This window comes from Ailuropoda melanoleuca, chromosome 2 (assembly GCF_002007445.2).
Source record: "Ailuropoda melanoleuca isolate Jingjing chromosome 2, ASM200744v2, whole genome shotgun sequence".
Classification (NCBI taxonomy): domain Eukaryota; kingdom Metazoa; phylum Chordata; class Mammalia; order Carnivora; family Ursidae; genus Ailuropoda; species Ailuropoda melanoleuca.
Genome location: NC_048219.1, coordinates 105,434,108 through 105,458,166, shown reverse-complemented (window position 1 = coordinate 105,458,166; position 24,059 = coordinate 105,434,108). Strand labels below are relative to the sequence as shown.

Below are 24,059 nucleotides of genomic sequence, written 5' to 3'. Positions count from 1 at the left end.
CCAGGTCTATGTATGGACATACAAACTGATGAAGAAAAAAAATAACACACACACAACCTACACATAGGATTTTATCTTTTAAAACCTAACTCTGAATAGAGACCAGTTTAGGCCTGAGACATAAATTTAGCTGAAATATTGTTTGCCCCCTAACCAGAAATGTATGTCTTCTGACATAGTGCTATCCTGCTCAAATATATTTATATGTTGAACTATAAAAAAACTTAGTTTGATCTATCAGCGGTAGATGGTGCATTAAATGCAACAGAGTGGAATGAGCCTCCTCGCTGAGACACACCACCCTTCGTCACAGTCAACTGAAAACAAGCTTCTGTGATTAAAGATAGGACCAGGGTAAGGGTCAGAGTTTTTTCATTGTTCCCTCAAGATTAAAAATATTTATTGCAGGGCAGGATGACGCCAGATAATTTTTAACTTGAACAGCTTATGTTGCATTTATGACATGCATAAGTATCTGAACTAGAACTCTAAAGACTCTCTTTTATGATTTGATGACTAGAAAGGAGCCACAAGTAGAAATTATACTGTCGGCTTTTGAGAAATTAGAAAAGAAGACTTTTAATTAAATATCTTCGAATAAATGTGATTGAGCTATTCCCATGGCTGAGTTCTTCATACAACAATGCCAACTACCATGAATGTTTCATCACAAACTTCTGCTCATTCCAAGCCAAGGCTACATTTTAGAAGTCTGTAATGCATATTATTTTTTAAATAAGTGCATTGTTAATTAATGACACAGCCTCCAGAGATTCAGGGGCGAAATCTTAGTTATAGATTATGTGCCCCATGCTTGAATAGTCACATGCGTGACCTCAATTCAGCGGCGGGCTGCCGAGTAGACTTCATGATTAAACACTGTCATTATAACAAATTGAATAGAAACCACAAGCCTCAAATTGTTTCATAAGAAGGGGATTGGAAGGAGATTGTTCTGATCTTGCTGCTAATATTCACCGTGCTGGTTTTTGGAGGTTTGTGTCTTAATTAAATTGTCATGAAGGGTTATAAAAAAAAAAAAAAAGGAGTATATGGTAGAGAGTGAGGTCAACAGAACCCCCGGGTATTTTTGTGTCCCCCCCCCCCCCGCACCTTCTTGTCTACCAAATGATGGTGACACTGTGGTCCAGAGGCAGGCCCGCCTTTCTAAGGCTGCTCTTTTCTCTGTGGCCATTGGCGACTCACTTGAAAAATCAGGGAATGGAGGACTGGCTGGAACAAAAAGGAAAGTGAGGTTATTCCCGCTTCAAGGAGTCCCTTCCTGTTTCATGCGTGTATTTCAATTGGTTTTTCACTTATCCGCATAATCAAAAATAGAAGTAACTGTACAAGTCTCACAGTGCTGATGAAAATACAGTGACTTCGCTTCTGCTCACAAGCAAAATGCTACTGAGAGGCTCTCACAGCATGTCCTGTTGGTAATCACTGAGGCTGGAGGAAGATAACCGCCATTCTCCTTTCTGGCATGAGGAAGGAATTCACTCTGCAGGTCAATCTACTATTAAGGGTAATGGGGGAACTTTCTTTAATCGTTCCCAGCTAATTACACCCTTACTGCTCAAAGTGTGATCCATAGGCTGGCATCATCAGGATCGCCCTGGAGCTTTTCGGAAATGCAGAATCTTGGACCCACACTCTGGACCTCCTGATTCAGACGCTGCAATTTAACAAAAGCTGAGCTGATGCGTATGCACAGAAAAGCTCATGAGTGCTGCCCTGCAAGATCTTTAAGAGCACAGTTGCCGAGGGCACATTCACAGTGCACTGGAATGACCTAATGGGAATTCTAGGAAAATAAGCGTTCCCTGCCCAAGTATGTTTGGGAAGGACTTTTTTTTTTTTTTAATTTTTCACTTTATTATCACAAGTTAAACTCAAAAGAAGCATGGGGGAAAGGTCTGCTTTTGAAATCAGGCAACCCAGCATTCTCAGAATATACTTATTCTCTAAATAGGAATCCTCAAAAAAAGACCTGGAAAAGACTTCTCTCTAGATTTATAGTATTGTCTTCAGAATTTAGGGCTTCCAATTCAAATCCTCTCTTTGGACATTCTGACGATTTTCAAGAGCGCAATGAAGGCTCTGGGAAGTGCTCCCAAAAGGAAACCTGTTTATTATTTGATGATTAACACTGTTTGAGAGTAATCAATGTTTCCCAAAGGGTTTGCTCACTGATCCCTTCCTAACATGAAAAGTCTGTCAACGTTTTGTGGAAAAGTTTGCCTTCAGCTCTCCAAGATGGACATCCTCGATAGAGACACGTGACTACACAGTGATGTTTACAGGGGACAGGATGTTGGGATACCCAGCTTTGACCGTATTTGGACCTTTTTTATTATTTCTGAATGTCTCCCTGCCTTCCCTTCCTAAACTTGTAAAGAGTTGAAGGAAGCAGATTGTGATTTCCTATACATTCTCTTGTTTAGGAAAAATCAATTCCCAAAAGCAGAACGAAGCAGAACCAAGGCCTCAGACCTGCTCGTCATTTGAATATCCTGAAAACACAATCACAAGTGAGCAGCTTCCAGACTGGCGGGGTGAAGACCCCACAGCTGAGACCCAGGTAAGGGGGAGGCTGACAGGAGGTGGACACTCTCCACCTGTTGCTCCTGATGGTAAAAAATGACCTCCTTAAACACTTCGACGACAGAGTCAATTTTTGAATCAAATTTGTCTTTGGCTCTGTGAATAAAAACTAAGGCCCAAGGCTCACCTTCTTTCCTGCATTATGAAGGAACACCGTGGGTTGTTGGGAGGAATTAAAATGCCTCCACAGATCTGCCCCTAGATTCTTGAGGCCTGGGTGCTTTGCCCAGATTAGACGTTACAGAATGGGCACTCACTTTCCCAAGCCGTCAGAGCACCACTGAGAAGGATTTAGTAATACTTGTTCATCGTGTTATTCTTACTTTAACCTTTACCTCGTTCCTAGGAGACAGGTAAAGGAGGTATAATTGTACCCCAAAGTAGTCAAATGCCTTGCCAGTGTCAACGAGACCTGCGTCTCTTCATCCTCTACCGTTTTTGCTATGAGATCTTCGTCCGCCTTGAGATGGCACACATAGGCCTCCTTACATGCGATTGGACCTAGGAAGTTGCTCAGGGCACAGGGACATTTCTGTCATTCCTCAGGGTTACTTGGTATTCCCTCCTATGCTTTCTCCTATTTACCCCTTCCAGCGAGTTACCTGGGCCATATTCAGCCTGTCCACTATTACTCAACTTGTCCTGGGGCTGGCCCTCTTCAGGCTCTTTGTTGGCACCTGGCAGTGAGAAGGGTGGGCCGGAGAGCATATGGATCAGTTCCCAGAGCTTCCCTGCCCTTCCTTAGCTCTTCTCACTCCCGCTGCCTTTGTTTCTTCCTGTCCTGGCATTAGGAGCCCCCATTGCTACCTCTTCTAGAGTTTCTACCAACCCTGATGAGAAGATACCCAGATTAGCCCACATCTGGGGTCCCCCACAGCCAGCGAGACCGAACCTTCTTTCAGCCTTTAGCACCTCAGTATGGGGTCATAGACAAGTAGGGAAAGAAATTCTCAGGGCCCACAGCCTCAACTTACAACAGAGAACACAGCTCTGGAGAGATGCTGGACCCTGTTCAGGGTCCACACTCGGGAGTCGGGACTAGAACTCAGCCCGCTGAATTCCATGTCTGACACTTGGAACGGCGGCTCTATGAGGCACGAGCCTAAGAGGCAGAAGAGCAAACCGGTGTACTCCAGCATGGCTTAGACGGAAAAATGTTACGACTCCTCCAGAGCAGTGGCTCCCAAACGTGAGTGGCCATCGGAACCACCCGGAGGGCTACACATCCGTGCAGCCGTGTCCGATTTGGTACTGATGAGTTGAGGTCCAAACAGTTTTGACAAATTCCAGGTGATGCTTCTGGGCCACAGAAAATACTTTGAGAAGCACTGTTCCAAGGACTCTGTGCTTGTTCTGGAGAGTTGAGAAAACCCTAAAGACACCCAGAGTCAGAGGGGAAATTGTTCAAAAACAACAGGTGGCAACAATGGCAAAGGGGTTCAGGCAAATCCAAGAAAGTAAAAATAATAATAATAGTAACAACAACCACAGTAACTGAATGCTGGCCAGGTGAGAGCTGTCCTGCTACATGTGATGGCAGGATACTCCTCACCCAGCGTACGTGCCCACCAGCACAGACCCCTCTCCGGGGTTCTCTCCCTCATCATCCTGCCCCAGCTCTGCCCACTGGAAAGCTTGCTCTGATTTGAAAGAGTCACTGCTATGGCTTGGAACTTAGAAGCCTGCTTTGCTGACTGCAGGGGGCGAAGTTTGGAAGCAAGAGTTAGCCTACATTTCTAGCACCCAGCACAGTGCCTGGTTCCATTAGTGTTTGCTGAACAGAGGGATGAAAAAATTCATCTCCTACCACAGAAAGTGTTAATGGGACCATACTAGAACTCTAGACATGGCGCCCCCCATCACCCCAGCCTGGAGACTCATCATCCTTCATGGACACCACCCTTGCTGGACTAGCAGGGTCCCTCTTACTGAGCTCCATACCCGCAGAGCCTCACACTCCTCCTAGCAGAGAATAGGCACTCAATAAACATTTGTTGAGTGGGGGAATGAATGAGTCAATGAATAAAGGAATAAAGGAATGAGTAGCTGCTTGAACTTATAACTCCAGATAAGGGGGTTTACATCCTAAAATGTGTTTTTATAATTTCCAACTGAATGACACCCTCCCAAACAGACTTTAGAGTCCCATCCCCTATACTTCTGTACCTGTACCTGAACTGTCTAGGATGGGTGTGGAATACTAGCTTCTAAAGGGCAGCCTGCAAACCTAAAAGACATTCTTTTATAATTCTATACACAGAATTGCAATCCTAGATCTAGTATTCTGATTCTGTGCACAAAGAGGGAAACTGTTTATACAGCATTGACCAACTCAGCAATTCGTGACGGGGCCTTATCACCACACCAGTGACGACTAGAGGTTTCAGGCTGTGTGTACCTGTGAGCAAGAGGAGAGACTGAGTCCCTCAACCATGAACTTGCAGTCGATTCGAGGATTATATAGGGTTAGCAATTGCGTACTTTCCTAAAGGCTCCTGTCCTTTCAAGGGATAGAAGGAAATCATAAATTAGGCAAGCACTTATTCTTTTGTTCTCAAGGCTGATTTTTTCCATACCCTCTGACACTTGAAAGCCAATGATTAGATCAGTTAAACAAATAAGCCATTAGGCTTGGAACAGTAGCTCATAATAGGCACTGGAGAAAAATAAGACCCCATAAAGAAGTGTACAAAATGCAGAGCAGGTAGCTGTGAGGACTGTCCTGCTCCTGGGACAATGGCAGAGTGGTCAATGGCTTCATTATCGCAGCCCTGCTTCTACAGCTCCGGTAACTGGTAGACTGTGCCAGCTCCGCGTGCGGCAGATAGGCAGGCAGAGCAGAGCTGTTCTTGGGGGTGGGGCAGTGCAATGGGATTCTGCGCACACAGTGAGAGCCCACGATGAACTGTGTCCCAGCCTCATGGGATGTTCTGCCCCATTTCGGCGTGCGTGAATAATCTTAACGGTCTCGTATTACTTATTTAGGACAAGGTACCCAGAATGTGTGCGTACTCTGCCAGTGGTGGCAGTGATAGTGACAGTGACCTGGACTATGGAAATAATGGTTTTGGAGCTGGAAGGGGCAAGGTAGTGAAAGCAATGAAGAGCGCCACCCAAGGTAACTTAACGGGAGCACCTGGACATCCAGGGCTCCTCTCTCTGCGGCAAGCCGCTGATTTTGCCTTTCCCTGTACTCTGCCTCCACCCCACCCCTGCCTTTACATCTTAGCCCCGCATCTCTCCTGAGATCTAATTTTCTGGTGTGTACAGAAGATTGTCTATGCGCATCAATTTGTTTTCTGGTATAATCTTCATGACATTTCAGTGCAGTCTGTAAGGATTTTATTTCCAAATCTGGCATCTCCCAAAAAGTCTCCAATTGAGTTATCTCAGTAATGAAGGAATGACTAGAAAGATAACTTTGTTCTTAATTACATCCTCTGGCATGTTAAATTGTCCAGTGAGCCATGGATGGAGTCTTCCAGGCTTTTTGCTAATATCGTGCTGTGTAGCTCTGCACCTGTGAGCCATGCCGTTATGAACAGGTCTGTTTATGAAGTTCAGGCTCGCTCACTGTATGTTCTTTTTGAATCAGAATTGGCAGTAGAAAAACCATCATCCCGAGGCATTTAAAAATGCGTGTATTCAGATGGCTTTTCCTTACAGCTACAGGAGGACGGATGAACCCCTGATACAAAACGGGATCCGGGGTCTACTTTCCTTCTAATCTACTCTGGATTGTCAGAAATATTTCAGTGATGCAATGGAGAATCATTTTGTTCATACTAATCGACTTTGTTTCAAATACTAATTTAGCAATTATATGATGAAAACATGACTGTTTTTGAAAACAAGACTGATCTATTGCTTTAGGGAAAATGTAGCAACCATGTGTGTTTCCAGTTTTCCAAGAGTCTTGGCACAGGGACTTATGGGGGTAAGAGTAGCCATTAGCCCGAGACTCCACTTTGTTAATTGCTTCCTGCAAGTTATCAGAGAAGCAGGACCAAGGGTGAAATCATACAAAGGCTTACCAAGAAAAAAATGATAAATACCGCAGGCATTGTAGTTCAATTGGTGTCCCCATTGGCTCTCTGTGGTTTGTCGGCACCCCTCTGGTTATGGCAAAGAAAGGGGGGGTCATTGTCACGGGACTGCCCAGTGAAGACACCAAGGGCCAGGCCAGTTGTTGGTCCAGCTCTTCCTTTGAACTTACTGTGGGTCCGCGGTGACTAATTTCACCTCGTTGACCTTCAGCTGCTTCATCCAAGAGCGATTTCCAGGGCTTCTTCCAGCTCTAAAACTCCATTTATTTATTGAACAAATATTTATGGCAAGCATCCTCTGGGCCAGCTTTCCAGCAGTAAGTAACTGGACAGAATTCCCTGCTGGAGGGTAAACAACAGATATGATTAACTAGTAAATGTCTATCATTTGTTGAAAAGAGATGAGTGCTGTGAAAAAGACAAGGTGAAGCAGGGTAGGGGATGGGAGGGCAGGACCGCTGGTGGGGGGCGGGGTTAACATTTTAAAAAGCAGTCTAAACCAGTCTCACTGAGAAGGTGGTGTTTGAGATTGGCAGGAGGAGAGGGAGTGAGCCAGGAAGGTATCTGGGGGGAGAGCATGCTCAGCAGAGGGAACAGAAGCCTGGAGGCACGAGCAGCAGGAGGCCAGTGTGGTTGTGGCCAGAGCACTTTGGAAGGGGGAGGGCAGATGAGGTCAGACAAGTAAAAGGAGCCAGAGCTCATCAGGGCTTGCTGGCCATTCCAAGGACTTTGCTAGACATGCATGGGAGCCTTTGGATGACTTTGAGCAGAGAAGAGGCATAACCGAAGATGTTCCCAAAGGATCTCTCTGGCTACCATGTTGTGAAGACTGAAGGAGCCAGATCAGCTCAGAGGCTATTCGAGTCACCCAAGCAAGAGATGTTTAGTGGCTAGGGCAGGGTGGTCTCAGTGAAAGGTATCATGTGGCTCATAAACACTTGAAATGTGGCTAGTACAAGAAAGGAACAGAATTTTTACATTTAATTTTTGCTGTTTTCTTAAGAGTTCTCACTTGGTCCATTCCTTTTTTTCTCTATTTTATTATTTTTTTATCTTAGTTAAGTTCAACTTAAATATCGATAGCCACACATGCCATATACAGCACGGAGTGAGAATGGTCTGATTCCAGATCTAATTAAAAAGACAACACAATTTACTGATTGATTAGAGGGTGGGGGCAAAGGAAATCACCGAGTCTAGGGTGACTCCAAGGTTCGGGTCCTGGAAGGGACAGCGTTCTGCTGACTGAAGTGGGGAAGGCTGGGGTCGGAGCTGGGGTGGCATCTCGGACATGCTCAGTGCGAGCCGCCGGTGGAGCAGGTGGGGCGGCTGAGGAGGCATGGGCCGTGGGTGGGAGTGTTGATAGAGAAATAACCCCATCCTCCGGAGTTTACAGGTCAGGGAGAAAAGAAAGAGCCGGCAAAGGAGACTAAGCAGGAGCCAGCAGGAAGGGAGGAGGAGAGCGGGGGGCGGAGCTTGGTGTTTTAGGGGCTAGATGAAGAAAGATGTTGGGAACGAAGGGGGAATTCCATGATTCCATATGTGGCTTGTTACTAAAAAGAGGGATACAATCTTCGTATTCCGTGGTCCGGTCTCTGGGGTGGAGGGAAGGAAGTGGGAAAGGGGAGGAGGGATGGTCCAAAGGCAATTTGTAAACATCTTGAAAAAGGAAACAAACCAAACTGTGTCAATGAACAAGGGCTGGAGTGTGAAAGAACTTACTTTAGGGTTCACATTTTAACATTGTTTTCTTTAAATGAGTCGTGCAAGACAATCAGGAATAAACATTAGGGGATGGCCAGGGAACCTGGTGAACAGTGAACTTGTTCCTTTAACTTTTCTTTTTGCTCTTTTTGCAAATGGCAGTGAGTCTTAGCCTGAGATGTTTTCTCAATATACTCACTTTGTTCATGCTATTCCCTTGAACCAAAGCAAATCTCTATTTGAGAGGAGGGGCTCCTTCCATTCTGTTGCCCCAGCCTCTGGGCTAATGGTGCTTCGTTGGATAAGAAGCTGAGGGCTAGGTGGACTAACTCTGGAAGCAGCACCGCCAGCAAGAAGATGCTTTTCCTCCAGCCAGGCACCTGCCCTCTGCTTTTAATAGTGAACTTTTTGTTAGAGCTCTGTCATCCGCACACCCTGACCGAGCCGGCAGCAGCTCAGCCCTGGCTGATGACAGCCCTGCCAAGAAGAAATAACATGTGCAGACAGCTGGCATGGCTGTGGGCGCCTGCTGGCTTCCGACAAACCCTAGGAAGGGGCAGGTAGGGTGGACGCAGCAGCATGAACTTTGTAAATGCTGGCAAAATGGATCTGAAAAGAAATAGAAGTGATTCAGAGAAAAACACTACAAGGAGTACGTGTCCTGGGTGTGTGGTTGAGATGTCCTTCCCTGCCAGTCACCATTTTGCCTGGTTTTCACCACATGCACCTGTGAAAGTGATTTCCCCCTCCCCCCGCAACCCCGTAACACGATTTTGTAATAGAGGTCCCCACCCTGCAGAATGGAGTTGCTGGTGGATCTGGAGACCTTATTGGATGTTCTCCAAGGTAGCTGTCCTTTCTCAAACATGCCCTCTCTCCCTGGCTCCTTGAAATTTCCCGCAGGTAGAGAAGGGCAGTTGATGGTGGCAATCTGTCCCTCCATGGCTTATAGGAAATGCACGGTCAGGGACCTCTGCCTCTCACCCCATGCTGTCCCCACCACCCCCTTCCGCAGGCCACTGCTCAGTCATTAGCCACAGCATGCCCGGGGAGGGGAGGGGGTGGCTTTCCTTTCAAACAGAGTGTCCTGTGACCCCACATTCCCTGGTTTCTCCTGCCCACTTGCTCCTTTGAATCACACTGAATGTGGCCAAGGAAACCTGCTTTCCAAAACCCTGCCTACGGGCTCATAAAGCACTAAAGTAAAAACATGTCTTTTCTTTCAAGGTTAGTTTCTTTAGCTTAACTTTGAAATATGTTTGAAAAGTCTAGGTTGTTAGCACCAAGTGGCAGGAGCAGGATTTAGGAGCTGGGTAGGTGGCCCAGCGGGTGAGGTTTCAGACAAAAGTAATTTTGTGGCTTTGTTTCCACAGAGCCGCCCACTCTAATTTGCCAAGCTGGGCATAACAAACATTCCCGCCTCTCTCCTACAGGCAGGGCCTTGGAGAAGGCATGAGCAAGGGACAGAGGTGGAAGGGGAAGGGGAGATGCAGCAAGCCATTGGCAGAATGTTGGATGAGTCAAGACCCAGGGAGTTGAATAGTGGGGCTCCAGTCTCTGGATGAAGGGAGGCCAGGGGAGTTTCACCCCTGGCTGAACATGCTGGACCTGACCGGTAAAAAGCCAAATAACACTCCCTAGCCAATGCTTGTCTCCCAAGCTTCTGACTCATCTACCAGGCTAGCCACCACTATCACCAACCCCACCAAGTACCTCAAAGGCAAAAGTCCAAACTGACACCTCTCTCTTTCTCTCTAGAAGTCTCTACCTCCCAGGTTCTCTGTCTCAACTGGCAGTCTCTCCATTCTTTGAGGAATATACTCTGTGAAGCTAGTTTGCCTTAACCCTTTCTTCTCTCACCTTCCACATTCTGGCAGTCCTGAGAGCCTGCTGGCTTCCCTCCCATATACTTCTTGAACAATCCCTCTTTCTAGCCCCTCCACCAGTGGTCCAGCACTGCCTTCATGGGTTACACAGCCCACTGCCTCCCTTTGCTCCCTGCCCACTGCCAGTCCCATCCGCCCCGCCAAATGCGTCTCCCCCACTGCCACCAAAGTGCGGCGTCCTATCGTGTTGTACCTTTTGCTGGAAACTCTTCGAGGACTCTCCATTCCATTACCCACAGACAAAACCCAATCTCCTCCTCTACAAGGTTCACAGAGCCCATCTTGGCCTCGCCTTTCTGATTTTACCTTTTTCCGTTTCCTATTTTAAACTTTATGTGTCATCAGAATGCTCCCTTCTGTCCTGAATACAGGATGCCGTTAGGGTCTTCCCTACCTTTGCTCTCATGGTCTCACTTCCTGGAATGTCCTTCATACCAACACCTTTCTTCTCTAACCTTCATGTAGCTCCTACTTAGTCTTTAAGATTCGGCTCAGACTTCACCTCCTCCATGGTGGAAGTCTCCCCAGATGTTCCTCCAGCCGCCATGCCCAAATTACTCTTCCTTGTCTGTTCTGCTGTAATACCCTGAATTTATTTCTGCCACTTGCCACTTGAGATTATACTTATTTCTGTGCACGTTCAGCTCTCTCACTAATGCCAGGTTTGTTCCTCGTTCATGTTCTGCGCTTAGCACGGGGCCTGGTACACCATACTTGTTTAATAAATGTTAAACAACATCATAAATATTGAATAAAATTGTAACTAACTCACAGAACTGGTTAAGGCCTTGTTTAGCTCCTCACACACACACATCCTTCATCCATTTGGACCTTTCCTTGTCCAGAGAAAGAAAGACCCAGAGCGGCTACCTTGAGCGGAGGCCGTGCTAGAGAAAGCAACGAATCCATTTTCCCGTTTTTCTCAAGGGTGTAGACTGTTAATTTACTCTTCGGTGATGATTCTTCATGGGTGCTGTGGAGGCCTGTTAAGAATCTTTTACTTTTTTTTTTTTTCTTTTCAATGGCTCTGTGCACCCTGGCTTGATTTTCATAATGTCTGCCCCAGTTTAGGAATTCTTGTCACAGAGAGTTATTCTTACTGACGAAAACACATCATACACCTTGACATCTGAAAGAGACAAATCAGGAGCAAGAATCTTTGTTCTTACCATATTTGTTCTTTGAAAATGTCCACGTTGGCCTGGTTAGTAGATAAATGAGATTGGCAAAAGAATAAAAGCAAAGAAGAGAATTGACCTCTAAATGAGTTCGTTTGGGTTTATTCACCACTCGCTCAGTGTCCACGCCAGCACTGGACACCGGGGGTTGAGGCCAGGTTAGTGACATCGCCCTGCCCCCTGGATGCTTCTAATCAGACCTGCACCTGAAGCCCCACCTGGGCGAGAAGATAATCAGGTACGTTACACAGTGCAATCTACTGCCCAAGGCCGTACTGTGGGCTTCTCAGGGTAAGGAAGCCCAACTGATACTTCTTTTCAGTGTTCGTAAATCTCGTTCTCCCAATCAAAGCCCACCGGGGTCTATAGATCACATTTTTGAACTCACTTTCAAGTGAGTTCACCCCCTCCTTCCTTGAGCCCCATACCCTCAAAATGCAGTGTTTGGGTCAAATAAGGAAAGCTTCAGGACCAGGGTCCCACAGCCACCTGACGACGCTCACCTAATCAAGCTCTAATTTCCGAACAAGAAGTACATTTTCTTCCTTTGAAGGTGATTACATTCAACAAATTACAAAGAGCGAGGGCCAGTGAGTTAAAAACAATTGGTTTTGCAGTAATTAGAAAAACACAAGGAAATGATGACTGTGGAACAATATTAAAAGGGACCCTGAAGGGTAACAGCTCTAGCTCCTGGTTAGTTCCTCAGCTTGAATATTTAGAGATTCACAACTAATTATGCAGAGATGATGAATTTTAAAAAAGCTGCCACCTGGCCTTCCCAAGGCCAAGGACTTTGGCTATTAATAGAGCAATCAGATTTTGCTATTTTATCGAAAATTCACACAAAGTTGCATCTATTTTAAAGCATTCATCTGGCATATGACTTAAAGATGACAAATCTCTGTAATGTGCAAAATCAGCATTAGGTTAAACGAAATCCAAACTCATTATAATCACTCCCAAGTTCCCCCAGAGAAATCTCTTGTTTAAAATGGACACTCCAGGTAAGAGTTATCCTTAGTCCTTCCTGGAACTTCATTTTCAAGATTTGCTTTATTTTTGACAAGCTCATCCCAACTCAAGGTAAATGGACACAGGCAATAAAACACAGGGGATTCATCTCCCAGCAATAAACTGTCCCAGGTGACAAATGAAAAGTACTGACCATGACAAGCTGGCCGCTCTGAGACCCTTACGGTAACCAGGGTCTCAAGTTTCTTTCTGTCACCTTCTGTCCACCATGAGAAAACCCACAACCCTTTCAGCTGTTTGGATGGGATTTGCAGTATGCTGAGATTTGGGGGTTTCAGTGGGGGGAAGTGTCATGCACAACAGTAAAACAAAACAAACAACCCCACTAGCTTCTGAAAATCACGTGGTGAAAAGGTAACCATCAGGAAAAAAACAAAAACAAAAAAACCCACTGTGCCTTCAGACAGGCTTGAAACTGGAGGCTGCGATGTGACCTGCATTTAATTATTGAAACTGCATATTGGGAGGCCCTTAAGAAAGCAAATGTCATGATGGACAGAATGAGTTTACCCTCCTGTCGAAAGAGCAGTGTGCCGTGGCGAGGCCGTCGTTCAATTAAATTGGACTGCGGGATATGGAGGAGAGGGAGGCCAAGTCTGGGACCCTAATGAGACATTTTGGAGGGAAGAGATGCCCCCCTGGAGTTTGTCACTCTTTGATGGACGTTCTCCACCCCCCATCATTACGACAACACCCCCACTGCTACCTCTCCAGCTTGAATGTGTGGTAGCCCGAAACATTTAAACCCCAGCATGCAAAGCAGAATTGCAAAGTAAAAACCAAATCCTTGGTAGTTCTGGAATATGCAGGGGGAGCAAATAATACTTAATGCTGTGCAAATTAGCCATCTTTGGCTGCCAGGGCAAAAAGAAAACAGCACAAAGGATCTGAAACTAAATATATAAGCAGCGAATTGCATGATGCATCATTTGGGAAACTGTGTGTCCTCTCAGCCTCCCACAGGGGGAGCAGAAGGGAGTGTCGCTTGCTAGTACTCCAATGAGTGTGTCTAAGGATGACTTTTTTGTAGAGGGTTGCCCGTAATCCAAGTAATAGCTGTGTGTTCCCAAGGTACTATGTGGCCCAGTGGCCCTCAAGCAGGATGGTTGTGGCCCCAGGAGACATCTGGCAATCTCTGGAAACATCTGGGGTTTTCATACACAGAGGTGGGCAGTCTCCTATCTGATATGTGGAGCCCGTGGAGATTGCTAAACATCCTGTAATGCGCAGGGCAGCCCCCAATAACAAAGCATTATTCCACACAAAATGTCAACAATATCGAGAAGAAGCCAAGAGATTACCCTTTAGGCATCAGAAATGTTCATTGAGAGGGACAAGCTGTCAAATATTTGTGCCAAGATATGACAGCAGCCAAATCCCTCTGCCTGCCCAGCAGGCACCCCAGGCTTGGCCCAGCACCTAATTGGGTGGTTAAGATGCCCTTCCTCCAAGGGGCTTTGAAAAGGAAGTTCATGCTTCCGCCTGGGCCTTTCACACTTGGCTGTTGATCCCGTTCCCAGCACCTTAGTCGGAGTGTGTTAGGGAGACACAGACTGCAGAAAATGGTAACACAGAGCATAGATTATTTGAGGCTGCTACACATTAAATCTCTTATTAGTATTTCATTTCTGTCTCTCTTAGAGAACATGTGCCCTGAGGAGGCGGAAATCCTTTACAGACTTGAAAGTAACCGGAGGACAGTTAATCCTCACACTGCTCTAGTGAATTAGGTAAATTGCAGTTAGATGAAAAATGAAGAAAAAAACATAGTCAACAGGTGTTTGAGTTTCCTTGGGGACCTTTGAGTTTCATTTTTGGCTGAAAAGCACATAGTGACATTTGGAAAGGGCCTCTTGCCAGAATTCTTCCTTCTGAATGGTTGAGACTCAGAAGATTAACATAAATCTCAGGATTAAAAATGCTGGGGTCAATAGAAGAAGCCCTGTTAAAGAAATGGGGTAAGTAGGAAAAAGAAGGGTCTTAGTATTCAGAAGTAACTCTTTCTGGAAGTAATTATTATAGTGTGCAAAACAAGGATGCAGTGTGCAAACCTTTGAGGTATGAGGGGAAAGGAGATGAATATATTCTAAGTATTTAGAGTGTTTTGTTCTCAAACTTCAGGGATAAAGAAAGGGATCATTTCTCATGTTTTCCCATCCTAACTGCCCCTCCTCAACCAGCCGAAAACCTAGAAACATACACATACTGTACACCAAGCAGTAGAGCTCAGGAAAAACAAAAACAGAAACAAACAGCGTTCCTTCCCAAGCAGCAACCAGGAAAAAATGTCAAGCATCATGCAGTGAATCACACAACTGGCTGCTCTATGAACCTCTTGGAACCTAGAAACCAAAAGCCATGGTCATTTGGCTGGAAGTGTTGGGCATGCCCATAATCAGGAGTTAGGACACCTGGGTTCTAGGTCAGGCTTTGCAAATAGACTTGGTGATCCTGGATGAATAGTGTTGACCTTTCTGAGCCTTGGTTCTATATGCTGCATGATGCCCGCCTTGCCTTCCTCTCCCAGACTAGCTCAGATGGGACATCAGATGTCACAAGGCTTCCAATATGCAGAGTGCTAAATAAATATGAGCAGTATTATGTTAAATGGGTTAAAAGAAAGAATAATTCCTGGAATTTAAGGTTGAAGATATTGGAGGAGGGAGTGGGGAGCACAGAGACCTTGGAAACCACAGACCAAAATAATGGGAAGCTAAAGCCTCAAAAAGGTTAACCTCTCTCGTAAATTAGTCAACATCATACAGTTTCATTAAGGGAAATATCATATTATCTTTATCTGTTGTTAAAATTCAGTAGAAGTGAGGAAGAAGTGATTTAAACTCCCCTGAAACAAGCCAAGCAGCATTCTCCTTCCTTATTATTTATTTTCACAATAAGTAGCAATGTCCCAAGCTATCACTCAGCATCATTGTTTTCAGATTCAGTTACATGGAATCGGAAATATGGTGAGGCTAGATCAGGTGGGAGAAAGTCCCATTTTTAATTAGACTGGGAATTTTATTATAAATGAATAAATCAGCCCTCTCTTTAAGGAATTTAATTAGAGAAGGAGGCAGCATCCCTTCCATAGTATTGGCCAAGCTTCTCTCCATCTTGTGCGGGCAGAGAAAGCTGGTGGTTGGTGCCCAGATTCCCTGTTTATGAGCCCCCAAAAGCACCTTAAAGGGTGTTTTCTTCCACTCTTTTCTTTTTCATTTTTTTTCTTAATCTTTCCTTCATCTTGATCTGTTTGGCCCATCTTGTGCTGTAATATGTCATCTCGACCCTTTTCATCTTGGGATGTCCCTTCTCCCAGAAACAGTCATGTACCTTCCTGAGCTTAGCTAGGATTTGGTAGAAGGAAATGTTGGTCTATAGGATCAATATTTTTAGGGAAGGCCCAAAGCTGCACTGACATCACTCACTGCACCACATGCCCATGAAATCTTTGAGAGGTGCGGAATGTCCCAAATACTCGACTGAAAGCAAGCAGGTGTCTTCTTGGACCATAACTGACTTACTGATCCAGAGCAAGCCTCTCCCCTTCACTCTCTCAGCCTGTGTTGCGCTAGGGTATCTTCCAATTCCCCCCTCCCCCCCGCCCCCGCCTGATGTTCTATCACTGTGCACAAATGCTGCAGTCACTTGGTCGTCAAGCTTCACGCTTCAAGTCAAGTCTCTGCTATTTAGAGAAGTTCTTGCAGTTTCCCTCAGCTATCATTTTTCAAAATTTGATCTTACTGTTTTGATCACAAAAGTCCCTGCCCAATCTCTGTGCTTCCAGCTCCATACAGGGCAACCATTTTTATTAGTTTCTTATTTATCCTCCCAGTCTTTGTGCACACCAAACAAATGCAGGTGAATATTTCGTGTTCAGAAGGAAGTTACCTATCTACACTGCTCAGCAAACTGTTTGGTTTTGTTTGCTTCCACCGAACAATATCTCCTGGAGACCATTCTATGTCAGTACATAAAAGACTTCCATGTTCTTTTGCACAGCTATCTTGTGTGGCTGTGCCATAATTAATTTAACTAGTCCTCCATGGAATAGATGCCCAAATTGGACTGGACTGTTGAGTGAAAGAGTGGATGTACCCTCGGGGGGGTTGTGCTGTTTTCATATCTACTTGCAGTGATTGACGTTTCTGGTCCCCCAAAGCCTCACCTACAAATTCAAGGTCAAATTTTTGTGTCCTGTCAATCTTACACAGGAGAAATGATTTTCCAGTGTGATTTGAATTTGATGTATCTTATTAAGAGTAAGGTTGAGAAATTTTGTTTAAAACTATTAAAATGTCATTTGTATTTCTATCTCTGTAAATCATCTGCGCATGACCTTTGCCCAATTTTCTATTGAGTTGCAAGTCTCTTTTCATCTCAGTTCCAAAGAGCTTTTTAATGTTTAGAGATATTATTCCTTTGTTTTTAATACAAACAAAACGTTCTTGGGTTTTCATTTGCTTGTGACATCACATATGATGTTCTTTGCAGTGTAAAAGATTTTATTTTCATATGGTCAGACTTTTGTTTTACTTTTGTTTTGTTTTTGTTTTATGACAAAACCTTTCCCACTCCAAAGTTATGGGGGGAGGAATAATCCTCGTTATTTCCTCTCATACCCGTATGATTTGGAATTTTGTCGTCATATATGGATCTAACTTCTTAATTTGACTACCCAGTTGTTCTAAGTCAGTTTTATTTTAAAGGAATAATTTAGCAAAGGAAAAATTGATTGGTTTCTTTTATGACCATCTGTGAGGAGAACAATTTGATAACTAGATAAAACAGAAAGATCTCAGTCTCTTCTGCTATAATGATTTAACTAGCCAGCCTGAGTCTTTCATCCCCATATTCTGGAGTTTGCTGTGTTAGTCATTTCACCATCGGGCCTAATTAGTGAGAAAGGATCATGGGACCCCATGTCCAGAAAAAGGAATGTTTGTTTTCAAGAGCCTTCTGGGTGATTCATAGAGTGCATTGTCTTTCTGTTACCAGAAGATCTTTGAAGTACTTATATTGTAGGTCTGAACATGGGTAAGAGAAGGAAGTTAAATGTGCAAGAGAAGGATCTTAAGCCAATTAGACAGTGAAATATCTCCTTTGGTTATGATTATACGTAGACTCAGTACTTGTTAGAAACTCACCATGAATCATCACTAAGTTAAGTGCTGTGGGTAATAGAGAAGCAGCATGAGATGTGGTCCTCCCCACACGGAGCTTAAAGTCTACTTGTAGAGAGAAGTTAGAAACTTGCTGTATAGGTTCTGAACCCCTATGTTCATAGCAGCATTTTTTACAATAGCCAACACATGGAAACAACCAAATGTCCATCAATAGATGAATGAATAAGAAGATGTGGTATAGATACACAGTGGAATACGGCTCAGCCATAAAAAAGAATGAGATCTTTCCATTTGTGACAACATAGATGGACCTATAGGGTATCATGCTAAGTGAAATAAGTCCAAGAAAAACAAATACCAAATGACTTCACTTGCAGGTGGAATCTAAAAAACAAAACAAACAAAACAAAATGGACTCATAGATACAGGAAACAAACTGTCAGTTACCAGAATGGCTAGGGGTTGGAAGGTAGGTGAGATAGGTGAAGGGAAGTAAAAGGTGCAAACTACCAGTTATAAAATAAGTCAAGGGGGTGTAACAATACTTATCATGGGAATCATTTAGTAATGCATAAAAATACCGAATCAGTATGTTGTACACCTGAAACTTATAGGATATTGTATGAAAATTATACTTTGATTTTTTAAAAAATCCACTGATAAGACCATCTTCATTGAAATAAGTTCCCAAAAGGATGGTACAGAGACCCCTCCCCCTATCCATGCCTGCCTGTCCCCTCTCATAACTCTTTCTCTGTGACCTTACATCATGAGCTATCATAGGGTCTTATTTCTCCATGTCAAATGAAGACTTATACTGCCATTTCAAGTGGAGTAGATCATTTCAAAGTCAGAACTCTAGATTTAGGCTTATATCCCTCCTCTGTGATTCCATGGTACTTTAGTCTACCATAACCATCAAATTGCTATTATCCTCATCTGTCTCCCCTGCTTGTTTCTTAATGGTGGGAATTGTGACCTTTTATACTGAATCTCTAGCACATGCAAGGGCTTACTGAATGTTTATTGAAGCGCTGGGTAACTGAATGGTCTATGTGTTTGAGATTGAGTGCCAACAGGGTTACCAGCAAAAGGAATAAAGTAGTCAATGTATCTTCTGGGGTGAGCCTTGAAGAATCAAGTTTGAGCAGGCATAAAGGAGAAGAGAATTTCTCCTATGGAGAAGTGAGTGAATGGGGAATGAAGGGACAGTCAGAAGAGGGCAGTGACTTGCAGCGACTGCCAGCCTTCCCCTCTCAGCAGTTAGCAGAACAGAAGGACATATGGTTTTATGAGAGTAAATTATAATATAAAGGTAGTGCCAACTGGCAGTGGTTGTGATCTGTGTGTGCCAGTGAGTTTGAAAGGTGAGCAGAAGACCAGCACATAACACGGATGATGAACAGGCTTGGATTTGCCATTGCTCTTCCCAGAATCTGCCCTTAAATTTGAATCTGTCCTACGGCCTTTGCTGAAAAACAACAAACAAAAAACTTGCCTCCCTCTCTTTCTACTTCTTCTTCTCATTTCTAATAACCTGGAGATTTTGTGTTGGAAGAGAACTTCTAAATTCTCTTGTCTATCTTCCTTCTCACTGGAATGTGAGTTCCATTAGGGCAGAGAGTTTTGTTTTTGTTTTTTTTTTTTAATTTAATTTTATTATATTATGTTAATCACCATACAGTACATCCCCAGATTCCGATGTAAAGTTTGATGCTTCATTAGTTGCATATAACACCCAGTGCACCATGTAATACGTGCCCTCCTTACTACCCATCACCAGTCTATCCCCTTCCCCCACCCCCTCCCCTCTGAAGTCTTCAGTTTGTTTCTCATAGTCCATAGTCTCTCATGTTTCATTCCCCCTTCTGATTACCCCCCTTTTCTTTATCCCTTTCTTCCCCTACCGATCATCCTAGTTCTTATGTTCCATAGATGAGAGAAATCATATGATAATTGTCTTTCTCTGCTTGACTTATTTCACTTAGCATTATCTCCTCCAGTGCCGTCCATGTTGCAGCAAATGTTGAGAATTCGTTCTTTCTGATAGCTGAGTAATATTCCATTGTATATATGGACCACAGCTTCTTAATCCAGTCATCTGTTGAAGGGCATCTCGGCTCCTTCCATGATTTGGCTATTGTGGACAATGCAGCTATGAACATTGGGGTGCATATGGCCCTTCTCTTTACTACGTCTGTATCTTTGGGGTAAACACCCAGTAGTGCAATGGCTGGGTCATAGGGTAGTTCAATTTTTAACTTTTTAAGGGACCTCCACACTGTTTTCCAGAGTGGCTGTACCAACTTGCATTCCCACCAACAATGTAGGAGGGATCCCCTTTCTCCACATCCTCTCCAACAATTGTTGTTTCTTGCCTTGTCTATCTTTGCCATTCTAACTGGCGTAAGGTGGTATCTCAGTGTGGTTTTGATTTGAATTTCCCTGATGGCTAATGATTTTGAACATTTTTTCATGTGTCTGTTAGCCATTTGTATGTCTTCATTGGAAAAGTGTCTGTTCATATCTTCTGCCCATTTTATGATTTGTTTATTTGTTTCTCGTGTATTGAGTTTGAGAAGTTCTTTGTAGATCTTGGATACCAGTCCTTTATCTGTGGTGTCCTTTGCAAATATATTCTCCCATTCCGTGGGCTGTCTCTTAGTTTTTTTGACTGTTTCCTTGGCTGTGCAGAAGCTCTTTATCCTGATAAAGTCCCATAAGTTCATTTTATCTTTTATTTCTCTTGCCTTTGGAGATGTGTCGTGAAAAAGGTTGCTCTGGCCGATGTCATAGAAGTTGTTGCCTATGTTCTCCTCTAGAATTTTGATGGATTCCTGTCTCACATTGAGGTCTTTCATCCATTTGGAGTTTATTTTTGTGTATGGTGTGAGAGAGTGGTCAAGTTTCATTCTTTTGCATGTAGCTGTCCAATTTTCCCAGCACCATTTATTGAAGAGACTGTCTTTTTTCCACCGGATGTTTTTTCCTGCTTTATCAAAGATTAGTTGCCCAAAGAGCCGAGGGTCCATTTCTGGGTTCTCTATTCTGTTCCATTGGTCGATGTGTCTGTTTTTGTGCCAGTACCATGCTGTCTTTGTGATCACAGCTTTGTAGTACAGCTCGAAATCCGGCATTGTGATGCCCCCAGCTTTGTTTTTCCTTTTCAACAGTTCCTTGGAGATTCGGGGCCTTTTCTGGTTCCATACAAATTTAAGGACTATTTGTTCCAGTTCTTTGAAAAATGTCCTCGGTATTTTGATCGGGATAGCATTGAAAGTGTAGATTGCTCTGGGTAGTATGGACATTTTAACTATGTTAATTCTTCCAATCCATGAGCATGGAATATTTTTCCATCTTTTTATGTCTTCCTCAATATCTTTCAAAAGTGATCTATAGTTTCTAGCATATAGGTCCTTTACGTCTCTGGTTAAGTTAATTCCAAGGTAACGCATGGTTTTTGGTGTTATTGTAAATGGGATGGATTCCCTAATTTCTCTTTCTTCAGTCTCGTTATTCGTGTATAGAAATGCAACTGATTTCTGGGCATTGATTTTGTATCCTGCCACCTTACTGAATTGTTCTATAACTTCTAATAGTTTGGGAGTGGATTCCTTTGGGTTTTCCATATAGAGTATCATGTCATCTGCAAAGAGAGACAGTTTGACTTCTTCTTTGCCGATTTGGATACCTTTGATCCCTTTTTGTCTTCTGATTGCTGTTGCAAGGACTTCTAGTACTATGTTGAATAATAGTGGCGAGAGTGGGCATCCTTGTCGTGTTCCTGATCTTAAGGGAAAGGCTTCCAGCTTTTCCCCATTGAGAATAATGCTTGCAGTAGGCTTTTCATAGATGGCTTTTATGAGATTGAGAAATGTACCCTCTATTCCTACACTCTGAAGGGTTTTAATCAGGAAAGGATGCTGTATTTTGTCAAATGCTTTTTCTGCATCAATTGAGAGGATCATATGGTTCTTGAGTCTTTTCTTGTTGATATGATGTATCACATTGATTGATTTGCGAGTGTTGAACCATGCTTGCATCCCAGGTATGAATCCCACTTGGTCATGATGGATAATCCTTTTAATGTACTGTTGGATTCTATTAGCAAGGATCTTGTTGAGGATTTTGGCATCCATATTCATTAGAGAAATCGGTCTGTAATTCTCCTTTTTGAGGGGGTCTTTGCCTGGTTTGGGGATCAAGGTAATATTAGCCTCATAGAATGAGTTTGGTAGCTTTCCTTCTGTTTCTATTTTTTGAAATAGCTTTAGGAGAATAGGTATTATTTCTTCTTTGAATGTTTGGTAGAATTCCCCAGGAAAACCGTCTGGGCCTGGAGTTTTATTATTTGGAAGGTTGTTTATCACTGACTCAATTTCTTCATAGTTAATTGGCCTATTTAAGAAATCTATTTCTTCCTGTTTCAGTCTTGGTAGTTTATAGGTTTCCAGGAAGGCCTCCATCTCTTCCAGATTGTTTAGTTTTTTGGCATATAGCTGTTGATAAAAGTTTCTAATAATCCTTGCAATTTCAATGGTGCTGGTCGTGACCTCTCCCTTTTCAGTCATAATTTTAATAATCTCAGTCCTTTCTCTTTGTTTTTGGACAAGTTTTGCCAGTGGTCTATCAATTTTATGGATTCTCTCAAAGAACCAGCTTCTAGTCCTGTTGATCTGCTCTACTGTGGTTCTGGTCTCTAATTCATTGATTTCTGCTCTAATCTTGGTCAACTCCTTCCTTGTCAGTGGGTTAGGCCTGTCCCTCTGTTGCTGTTCCAGTTTCTTGAGGTGAGAATATAGAAACTGCATTTTAGATTTTTCTATTCTTTTGAGTGAGGCTTGGATGGCTATGTATTTCCCCCTTAGGACTGCCTTTGCAGTATCCCATAGGTTTTGGACCGTTGTGTATTCATTCTCGTTGGTCTCCATAAATTGTTTAATTTGTTTTTTGATTTCCTGGTTTATCGAGTCATTCTTGAGCAGGATGGTTCTTAGCCTCCAAGTGTTTGAGTTTCTTCCAGGTTTTTCCTTGTGGTTGAGTTCCAATTTCAGAGCGTTGTGGTCTGAGAATATGCAGGGGATAATTTCAATCTTTTGGTATTGGCTGAGACCTGTTTTGTGTCCCAGAGCATGATCTATTCTTGAGAATGTTCCATGGGCATTTGAATAGAATGAGTATTCTTTGGTTCTGGGGTGTAGTGTTCTATATATATCTATGAGGTCCAACTCGTCGAGTATGGCATTCAAAGCCTTTGATTCTTTGCTTAGTTTTTGCCAGGGTGTTCTGTCTATTTCTGATAGTGGGGTGTTGAGGTCCCCTACTATTACTGTGTTCTTATCTATATGTCTCTTTATTTTGGTTAAGAGTTGGCTTGTGTATCTTGCTGCTCCCCTGTTGGGGGCATATATATTAATAATTGTCATATCCACTTGTTGAATACTTCCTTTAAGAATAATATAGTGCCCTTCTGTATCTCTCTCTATGGCCTCTAGTTTAAAATCCAGTCTATCTGATATGAGAATTGCTACTCCAGCTTTCTTTTGAGGTCCATTTGCGTGGAAGATGGTACTCCATCCCCTTACTCTAAGTCTGAATGCATCTTTGGGTTCAAAATGAGTCTCTTGTAGACAGCAAATGGATGGGTCATGTCTTTTTATCCAATCTGCAACCCTGTGGCGTTTTATGGGAGAGTTTAAGCCATTTAGATTGATAGAGATTATTGACAGATATGATTTTAATGATGCCATTTCTCTTTAAAGTCTTTGTATCGGTTGTGACTTGCTGCTCTGTATCACTCTTGGGGCCTTTTTACCTTTATAGAGCCCCCCTTAATATCTCCTGTAGGGCTGGTTTCGTGGTTACGAAATTGGTTAATGATTGGCGATTTTGGAACGTCTTTATTTCTCCATCAATTCTGAATGACAGCTTTGCTGGATAAAGGATCCTTGGCTGCATGTTTTTCTCTGAAAGAGCTTTAAAAATGCCCCCCCAAGCCTTTCTCTCATTCCAGGTCTCTGTAGACAGGTCTGACGTAATCCTGATACCTTTGCCTTGGTACGTGAGAAATTTCTTTGCCCTGGCCGCTTTCAATACTGTATCCTTGGATCTAATATTTGCGAATTGCACTATGACATGCCGTGGCGTAGGTTTGTCCTGGTTGAGCTTGGATGGGGTCCTCTCTGCCTCTTGGACACGAATGCTTGTTTCCCTTGCTAGATTAGGGAAGTTTTCAGCTACAATTTGTTCAAATATCTCTTCTAGACCTCTGTTTTTCTCCACCCCTTCAGGGATGCCGATGATTCTGACATTGGATCGTTTCATAGAGTCAGTAATCTCCCGTAATCTACATTCGTGGGCGTGGATTTTTTTAAGACCAGCTTCTATTTTCGTTTTTTCTTCTACTAACCCATCCTCCAATTCGCTAACGCGTTCCTCTGCCTCGGTGACCCTGGCCGTCAGAGCCTCTAGTTTTGACTG

At 43.5% G+C, this 24,059-nt stretch overlaps 1 protein-coding gene across 14 annotated transcripts in view; it reads left to right on the top strand.

Moving 5' to 3' along the window:
- Positions 1–24,059, top strand: part of NCKAP5 (NCK associated protein 5) — a 950,566-nt gene that overhangs the window by 886,901 nt on the left and 39,606 nt on the right. For 12 of the 14 annotated variants that reach the window (XM_034654439.1, XM_034654443.1, XM_034654438.1 and 9 more), the window contains one exon: positions 2,448–2,584. In XM_034654439.1, coding sequence (XP_034510330.1) covers positions 2,448–2,584 — 137 coding nt within the window. Of the gene's footprint in view, positions 1–2,447; positions 2,585–5,592; positions 15,623–24,059 lie in introns of those variants that run through there. The other 2 variants (XM_034654450.1, XM_034654445.1) reach the window with 2 other exon arrangements.